This window comes from Gekko japonicus, unplaced genomic scaffold, assembly GCF_001447785.1.
Source record: "Gekko japonicus isolate JY-2015 unplaced genomic scaffold, Gekko_japonicus_V1.1 scaffold4549, whole genome shotgun sequence".
Lineage (NCBI taxonomy): Eukaryota > Metazoa > Chordata > Lepidosauria > Squamata > Gekkonidae > Gekko > Gekko japonicus.
The window spans coordinates 7,520-16,986 of NW_015170408.1; the positions used below are offsets into that span (position 1 = coordinate 7,520).

The 9,467-nt window shown below is 50.0% G+C and overlaps 1 protein-coding gene across 1 annotated transcript in view; it reads left to right on the forward strand.

Moving 5' to 3' along the window:
• Positions 1-1,646: 1,646 nt before the first annotated feature.
• Positions 1,647-9,467, forward strand: part of LOC107116388 (E3 ubiquitin-protein ligase TRIM58-like) — a 35,266-nt gene continuing 27,445 nt past the window's right edge. Inside the window, exon 1 of the mRNA XM_015418289.1 lies at positions 1,647-2,134. Coding sequence (XP_015273775.1) covers positions 1,700-2,134 — 435 coding nt within the window. The 5' untranslated portion in view covers positions 1,647-1,699. The remainder of the gene's footprint in view (positions 2,135-9,467) is intronic.

A 9,467-nucleotide genomic window follows, 5' to 3' on the forward strand; every position in this document is an offset into this window, starting at 1 on the left:
CCTGCAGGAGCGCACAGGAGCGGAGCTCCAGCAGTGAAGAGCCCAGGGGGCGGGCACATGCAACAAGCCCCACCCCCTGCTCCCAGCAGCCCTCAGTCAGAGCAAGAAGCAGCCAGGTAAGCTGCAGAACTCCACCAGTCCAAAACAGTCCAGTGGCACCTTTAAGACCAGGTTTTATTCAGGTACAAGCTCTCCCTCCTCTGCGAGGGCAGATCTGCATGTCCCCCCATAGCTAGCAATCCACAACAGTCCAGTGGAGCCTGAGCGGTGGGTGTTGTCTTCTGACACACTTCCGGTGATGTCAGGGGATGTGGCATATGCAAATAAGTTATGCTAATGAGTTCCTGCACCTCTTTTTCTACAAAATGACCCCTGCCCCCCCCATATTTATCACGAACAAAGTCAGGTAACGCAAGGCATTTTTGGTTCCGAGTCCCAATAATGTCTGTTCACCATTCTTTTTGGTCCTGGCAAATGAGTTAACCCTTCCTTTTATTAAGTCAATGGCTGCGGAGGCAAGCTACATCTCCTCCTTCTCCTGATTGGCCTGGATTCAATTCCTCCCTCCCTTCAGCCCTTCCTTCAAGAAGCTCAGTGTGGCCTACATGGCTCTTTCCAACTTTCCCTATGACATCTTCACAGTAACCTTGTAAGGTAGGCTAGGCTGAGAGTGAAAGACTAGTTGAAAATCTCCCGGGGAGCTGGAAGGGTGACTTTAAGGCAGCCACTGTCCCTAAGCCTGGCTCCACCCAGGTCAGTCCTGTTATGTCCATACTGCGGATAGGGACTGAGGCTCAGGCTGTTGCATGGTTTACAGGAGATCACGTCTGTCAAGCACTTTGAATACACAAAAGGTGATGTTGTTCCACCTTCCAAAGCAGCCATTTTCTCCAGGGGAACTGATCTGATTGAGAGCCAGTTTGGTCTAGTGGTTAGGAGCATGGACGGGAGTGGATCTGGGAGAACCGGGTTTGATTCCCCACTCCTCCGCATGCGGCTGCTGGTGTGACCTTGGGTCAGTTACAAGTTGTTTCACAGCTGTTCTTTCAGAAGTAGTCCTCAAAAGAGCTCTCTCAGCCCCACCTGCCTCACAGGGTGTCTGTTGTGGGGAGGGGGAGGGAACGGAGATTGTAAGCTGCTCTGAGACTCCTTCAGGTAGTGAAGGGCGGGGTATAAATCCAATCTCTTCTCTCTTCTTCGCTTCATCTCTGTAACCTGGAGACCAGTTGTAATTTCAGGAGATCTCCAGCCACCTCCTGGAGACTGGCAACCCTAGCAGGCCCCAACTGAAGGCTGGCAACCCAGCCTTTGAAAACTGCCTACACCCAGTGTACAATGCACCCAGCGTGCTCAAAAGCCAGGCTCCACTTGCCATTCTCCACAGGAACCCGTTTGACTTGTTTGCAAGAGTCGTGACCTCGTCTGTTGGCCCAGTTCCCAGTTTTGTTTTCTCCCCTCCCTTCCGAGGCGGTTTCCTTGAAAGAAAAAGCCGGCCCTCCGTGTGTTTTTGTCTATGCTCGGAATGGAAACTTCCAACAGCAAAAACCCATGGAGGGCTTCCAAAAAGGAAACCACCACTGCCCAGAGCTGCTCCCTCCCTCCTGTAGCCACTCCCGACATGTTGTAATGTGCTGGCGCCGCTCAGAAAAGGAGAGTGTTGTTCGTTCTGTCAAGAGAATTGGAGAAGTCTGTAGCGAGCATGGCCTCTTTGAGGGACGACCCTGTGGAGCGGCTTCAGGACGAGGTGTCTTGTTCCATCTGCCTGGAGTACCTGAGGGAACCGGTGACCATCGATTGCGGCCACAACTTCTGCTGGGCCTGCATCTCCAACTACTGCGAGCAGGGAGCCGGTTCGGCGACCGGTGTGGCTCTTTGTCCACAGTGCCGGGCCGGCTTCCTTCTGAGCAGCTCACGTTCCAACAAACAGCTGGCCAACATTGTGGAGGGCATCGAGCGGCTGGCTCTGCGGCCACCAGGCCGAAGCCCTGGTGAGGCCTTGTGTGAGAGGCATGGCAAGAAGTTGCGCCTTTTCTGTCAGGACGACGGGGAGCCCATTTGCCTGGTGTGTGACAAATCCCGAGAGCATCGTTCACACACGGTCCTGCCCATTGAGGAAGCAGCTCACGACTACAAGGTCAGGAGGCACTTGAGTTTTGAGGGGCACACTAGATGCAGTTGTACAGGCCTCTGCCTTACTGTGGTGGGGAATTCAGTTTTAGAGGAAATGGGGAGCTGAATCTATGACACTTGTATTCTTGTGAGGGTAGCCAGGCCCCTCAGACCTGTCAGCAGGGGATGGGAGGTGAATTTACCGGGAGTGGAGAGGAACGTTTCTGGGCATGGAACAGCGGTCACTGTGGGTGTTTGTGAATTTCCTGCATTGTGCCGAGGTTTGGACTAGATGACCCTGGAGGTCCCTCCCAAACTGTATGATTCTATGATTCTATAAATAAATGCGATGTACCTACGTGACCCAGAAGTGATGTAGTGTTGTTGGGGATGTCGGGGAGCAACGCTCTGGTTTGGGGGCACAATTCTGTGGCAGAAGCTAATTCTGCCATAGAGAGGAATTTCACATTACCCTTTTTAACCCGTTTTGAAGCCATTTTTGATCCATCGTGGAGTAAACCGGTATAGGGCTGCCATTTCACACATGGCTTTCCCCTTCTGGTAAAGAGCTGGATCTGAAGCGGTTTGCCATTTCAGACTGCACCGCTTTTTCTAGCTTCCCCCCCCCCCACCATATTTCGCCCATGTGGGCGATCTCCGGCTTAAAAAAAAACCAACGTTCGCTTTATAGCGTTATAGCGCTATAGCACTATAACAAAACAGGCATTCTAATGGGGTTGATATAATGCTGTTCCATTATAGCGAATGTTAAAAAAAAAAAAAAGCTGGAGATCACCCGCGCGGGTGAAAAACGGCGGGAAAAAGCGCATCGGAACCGGGAGAGGAAACTGGAGACTACTTGGAAGTGGTTGACAGGTAAAACGCTTCAGCCCCGTTTCCTAAATGGGACAGAAGCGTTTGTGTCTGAAATTACAAATATATTCCGGTAAGGAACCGGTTCTAAAACGGTTCTGTCTGAAATGACAGACCAGAAACCATTTGGGAACCGTTCCTCTTCCGGAATATATCGTCTGTCTGAAATTCCTCAGAGTTTTGCCCCAAAACCAGAGCATCGCCTCCCCCCCAACATCACCGACATGCCTACATCATTTCTGGGTCATGTACACCTGTTCCGTTTATATCTGGCTTCTTGCCTGTTCGGGGTGGGGGGTTATCGAGTGGGCAGAAAGGAGCACCCAAAACTGGGGGACCCCTACCCACACCAGGGGGCCCGGCATCCCAAATTCTAGTCTGAGGCAAAAGGGGCATGTAAGTGGTAGGCTGAGAGAGAAATTAAGGGGAGGTCAGTTCCCTTCACACCTGCACCACTTTTCATGTTAAAATTATACATTCACACCCCATTTCATTGGCACACACACACACACAAACATGTTGCCTGTGTGGTGTGGTGGTTAAATTCTTGGACTAGGATACGGCAATCCAGCTTCAAGTCCCCACTCAGACCATAGAAGCTGGTATGGTTGCCAGCCTCCAGGTGGGGGCCAGGAGACCTCCCGCTTTTGCAACGGCTCCAGCTGACAAAGATCAGCTCCCCTGGAGAAAGTGGCTGTATTGAAGGGTGGACTGTCTGGCATTGTGCCATGCTGAGGCCCCTCCCCTCCCCAAACCACCCCCTCTCCCGGATCCACCCCCAAAGTCTCCAGGTATTTTCCAAACCAGACCTGGCAACCTAGAAGCTGACCATAGAATTTTGGGCCAGTCACACACTCTCTCAGCCTAGCCTACCTCACAGGGTCGTTGAGAGGATAAAATGGAGGAGAGGGGAATGATGGAAGTTGCCTTGGGCCCCCGTGGGGGGGAGGTGAAAGGTGGGATATAAAGAAAGTAAATAAATAATTTCAAGTTGATCCACTACAATGGAGATGTGCATCCTTTACGTCTCAAGTTACGTCTCATAGAATCTCATTTGGCTTTCCTCAGAATTCCTCAGATGCGTTTGCTTAGGACGAATCTCCTAATCTGCTTCAGGCTGAACCTGGTGACAATCTTGAGACGTGCTGAACTCTCCCTAATCTTTCTTTTTAAAAAAGATTTATTTATTTGATTTCTTCCTTTTAAGAAAGCTCAGAGGGGCTTCTGGTGGACACCCTGTGATTTTTCCTCCAAACAGCAATCAGGTCCATTAGGATGCCAATTGCCAGGTGGGGCCTGGAGATACCCTGGAATTACAGTTTGCCTCCAGACTACAGAGCTCAGTCATCAGCTTCTTTACCCATTTCATAGCTTCGTTGAGGAGGGTCAGTTTTTAGCGGAAAGGCTGGTTGGGAACGCCTAAGCTAACAGACAGTAAACCAGATGTTCCTTTGGTTAAACAGTTTTTAAACGAAACCAAACCAACAAGTTCTGTAATGAATGAAAGACCACAAAGAATTGCAGCTCTTGTGTCTTAACTGTTGAGCAATTTCCCTTAAACCTTGTGGTTTTGAAGCTTGGTGGGATTCAGCTTTGGTTTTAGGCTTTGCCAACAAATTTCCTCCCCTCCCAGTCTGATTTTACTCCTGTGCCTTTAAACAGCAGCCAGCTGTGCAGAAATCCAGCAGGTGAAATTTTGCTCCTTTCCCTGGTAGGAAGATCGGAAAAGGCGTGGCGGCTTAATATTTACATGCAGGGACACTGTTCTATGCAGAGGAGCAAGATTAGTGGAAATGGCTTTGCCTGCCCACTGTTTCCTTCACCTCTTCCATATTCTTGCAGAGTCGGTGTGTCATGACCCCAGCGGGTTGTGACCTCCAGCTGCTACCACTCTTAGGGTTGCCAAGTCGCGGCGGGGGATCGTGTGTCTTTGCAGAATCTGTGCTGCAGGGATGGCGAGACGCATTGCACCCGCCGTCGCCAAGACATGACGCTACACATCGCTCTGGCAACGGGGCTCCAAACAGCCCCGTTGCCAGAGCGACGCGTAGCGTCATGTCCTGGCGCCGGCGGTGCAATGTGTCTCGCTGTCCCCGCGGCACGGATTCTGCAAAGACATGCGGATCCCCCGCCACGATTTGGCGAGATTTGGGAGCCCTAACCACTCTGGACTTCCGGTCCCTTGAGAGTACCCTCCCAAGCCCATCCAAAAATGCCCCCTTTTAAGCCGAGAACATAGGCATGGTGACCAGGCAGAGAAAACTTAAACAAACGGTTTATTAACACAGTACTGGGGCAAGGAAAACAAGACAAGGTGCTTTAAAATATATAACAGTGTTTAGAGGCAAAATAATAAACTCTAACGTGACTACCTAGTTCACTTAACTGGTTACTACTTAAGGCCTACAGCCTCTTATACCAGGCCTCCTGCCTGTACCCACTCCGTCCCAAGTGAGGGATCTTTCACCTCAGACCAGACTGTCCCCTCTGTGAGACAAGACCGCAGAAGAGCACAGATATTTTTCGGATTTGGGTATATTGGACCTGAAAATATCAGTATTCCCAATATGCTCAAATTCCAATACCAGTATGTTATTTTTATTTGGGATTTTTTTCGGGCATCCTGAATTTTTTCAGCTCCATTATACCCTATGGGGACCATTATAGTCAATGGGGAATCTATCTGGGGGTCTTTTTTGGGTGGGGCTGTGTTTTGAGGGAAAGGCACCAAATTTGCAGAATAGCTGCTGGGGCCTCTTCTCAGAAGGACTCCCAAATGTCAAAAAGATTGGACCAGGAAGTCTAATTCTATGGGCCCCCAAAGAAGGTGCCCCAATCCTCCATCGCTTCCAATGGAGGGGGTAAAAACAGCAACAAAGGCAAGGGCGATAGAAGCAGGCCCGTCGCTACAGTGGGGCATTTGGGGGCCTGCCCCCCTGACTTCCTTCCAAGGCCCCCAGACTTCCATCCAGCCCCCAGGTCCCCCGACTCCCAACTCTCTGGAGCACCTGGAGGACTCCCCACTGCCGCCTCTTCCCCAGGTGTGGCTTGCTTCCCTGCGTAGGCAGGCAGAGTGTGAATGCTGGAAAAGTGAGTTTTGAAACATTTTATTTTTTATTTTGTGATGTCAGTGCCTCCCGACTTATTTAAAGCCCCCCCCCCCCAATTACAAAATCCTGGCTACGGGCCTGGATAGAAGCCCAGCAGAACAGAATCAAAGTCCCAGAGAATCTCTGTAGTAGAAACTGAAGGTGTGTGTGTGGGGGGGGGGCATTTCTGCAAGCCTAGCAGAACCCATGCTGGGAAAACGTCTCAGTCCCATGCAACTAACCTGCACGTGACAGTAGTCCCGGGCAGGGAACTGGCACACAATGGAGTGACTATCACTGTGTATGTAACGTACCCGTTGGTTGTGTGAATTGTCCCTTAGAAGTGTTTAGAAGGGCTTGAGCTTTCACAGAGTTGAAAAGGCCAAATGGGTACAGATACTGCTAGCAATACCCACCCTCTGCTCCCACCCAGTCTGCCCAACCACATTCTAGGGCTGCCAGCTTTGGGTTGGGAACTTCCTGGAGATTTGGGCGTGGAGCCTGTGGAGGGCAGCAGTTGGAGAGGGGTGGGAGATCAGCAGAGATGTGCTGCCATAGAGCCCATTCACCCTCCAAAGCTGTCACTTACTCTAGGGGAAACGGATCTCCATAGTGTGGAGATTAGCTGTAATTCCAGGACAACTCCAAGCCCCCACCTGGAGATAGAGATTCCTTGTTATGAGCCAAGGAACAGTATCATCATGTATTACTTGGAGCCCTGGTGACCAATAGGACCCTCCACATTCAGAGGTACTCTGAATCCCAGAGCCAGGAAGCAACATCAGGGGAAGGTCTTAGCCTCTATGCCCTGTTGTTGGCCCTCCAGAGGAACTGGTTGGCCACTGTGTGAGACAGGATGCTGGACTAGATGGACTATTGGTCTGATCCAGCAGGGCTCTTCCTATGTTCTTACAAAGGCCTCAGCCTCTATGCCCTGTGCTTGGCCCTCCAGAGGAACTGGTTGGCCACTGTGTGAGACAGGATGCTGCACTAGATGGACCGCTAGTCTGATCCAGCAGGACTCTTCTGATGTTCTTATCAAGGGGCTCTGGGCCCTGTTGTTGGCTGTCCAGAGGAACTGGTTGGCCACTGTGTGAGAAAGAATGCTGGACTAGATGGACCACTGGTCTGATCCAGCAGGGCTCTTCTGATGTTCATATGTTCATGGGTGTAGTTGCTAAGAGTGCACCCCAAAGGATGTTTTCTTCAGTTTCCAAATTTCCTCTTCTTGAAGAAAGCGTGATGGCCACTCTAGGAAACAGTGGCAGCTGCTTTATCTGCCTGGCAATGTGGGGAAGGAGAGCCTCTTTTTCCTTGTTGCCTGCCCAACTCATAGTATTTTAGCCCTTGATTATTAGGATGGGCTATCTCACCCCAATCAAGTGATACTTCCCAAAACAGACCCTGATGGAGAGCCTTAGGAAAACAGACTGTAGATCTGTCTTTGACACTGCAACCTCAGACTAGAAGGAAGTCTGCCCTGGAATCAAAACTAAAGAATCAGTCCGGGACCGGGGAAACCTGGATTCAAATGTACAGAGACTTGGGTGGCTTGGGTCAGTCACTCTCTCCCAACCTAGCCTATCTTACAGAGTTGTTGTGAGGTAGAGTTTTGCATGGAAGAAGGGAGAAGCGTGTTAGCTATTCTGACCAGGGATGATGCAAACTTCAACATGAACATTCAGTGACATTCAAGTCCATCATGCTCATGCAGTGCACAGTCCGCGGAGCGTTGTGCTATGACAGCAGTGGAAAGGGCCATCAAGTTGCAGCCAACGTGGCGAGACGTTCAGAGGTGGTTTGCCATTTTCTGCCTCTGTATAGTGACCATGGAATTCCTTGGTGGTCTCCCATCCAAATACTAACCAAGGCTTTGATGTGAGATTATATAATAGACTTTCCTTTAAGCTTTGGTATATTAAAAGTTACAGCTAGTATGTAGAAATGATGAAATACATAACATACGATATTCAATAGCAATAAAATTGATAATATAGCTGCAAAATAGATTAGTTATAAAATTTGAAATTTAAAATGCTCGAAGTAAGGACCATTGTATCCTATAGAAAATGTCTTAAAACTTATAATGAAGGGGATATTGGGGAGAAATGTTTGTTTTTTTTTTGTTCTATGTACCTTGCAATGTATAATAATCTTGACATATATAATTTGTAATATAAGCCCTCTTTCTTTTATATCCCCATTATATTATACTTTGCTTTCTCTCACACACACACACACACACAATTGGAGACCCGCAAGAAATTTGCGGGATGGTTATCTCATTCGTCACACCTTTGCTTCCTCTCCTCACCCCCTACCTCTCTCACACTATTTCTCCCCTCTGCCCCCCTTTTCTTACTCTCTATTTCTCCTCCATGCATGTGACTTCCTCTCTCTTTCTGACCTGTCATCTTTCTCTTCGTTTTTCTGCCTCCCCACTTCATCACTCTTTCTCACTCTTTCTGCCCCCACCCTATCATTCTTTCTTTCTGCCAGCCTCCTGCCTGCTTCTTCCCCTACTCCGCAGAGCAGCAGCAGCAGCGGTGGCAGTGCTCCTAGCCACCCACCTGCTTCCTCTCCCCCCACAGCAGCAGTGGCAGCCAGCCGTCTGGGAATCACAATGGATCTCCCAGCTACAGAGATCAATTCACCTTAGGGCTGCCAGCTCCAGGTTGGGAAATTCCTGGAGATTTGGGGGTGGAGCCTTGGGACAGTGAGGCTTGGGGTGGCAAGCAGCCTCAGCAGGGTATGATGCCATAGACACCCCTCCAAAACAGCCATTTCATCCTGGGGAACTGATCTCTGTCGCCTGGACCACAGTTGTAATTCTGGGTGATCTCCAGTCCTCACCCGGAGGCTGGCAATGGTGGTTCTCGTGGAGTAAATGGCTGGAGGGTAGAGTCTATGACATTACACCAGTCCAGAGGTCCTCCCCCTCCTCAAATCCCACCCTCTCCAGGCTCCACCCCTCAAATGTACAGGAATTTCCCAACCTGGAGTTGGCAACCCTATTTCCTTCCCACCCAACAGCCAACCTACCTTTATCTGCCTCTCTGTCTTCTGCTTTCCATCTCCACGACCAAGCCTCTACCTAGGAAAATTACAGTCTTTCTCCACAGTGGGGACCAAAGCAGCTTGCATTATTCCCTCCTCCTTTTTATCTGCACAACAACCCTGTGAGGTTGGTTAGGCTGAAATATGTGACTGGTCCAAAATCACGCAGCCAGCTTCCACTGCAAGATGGGGATCTGAAACTGGGTCTTGCAGACCCTACTTTGAAGCTCTAACTGCTGCAACTCACTGGCTTTCATAGGGTGGCTGCTGATGAATGGTGGCAAGCAGCCGAGGCTAGGTGAGTCATGCAAATCAGGGGGGACCTGGCAACCCTAGTGT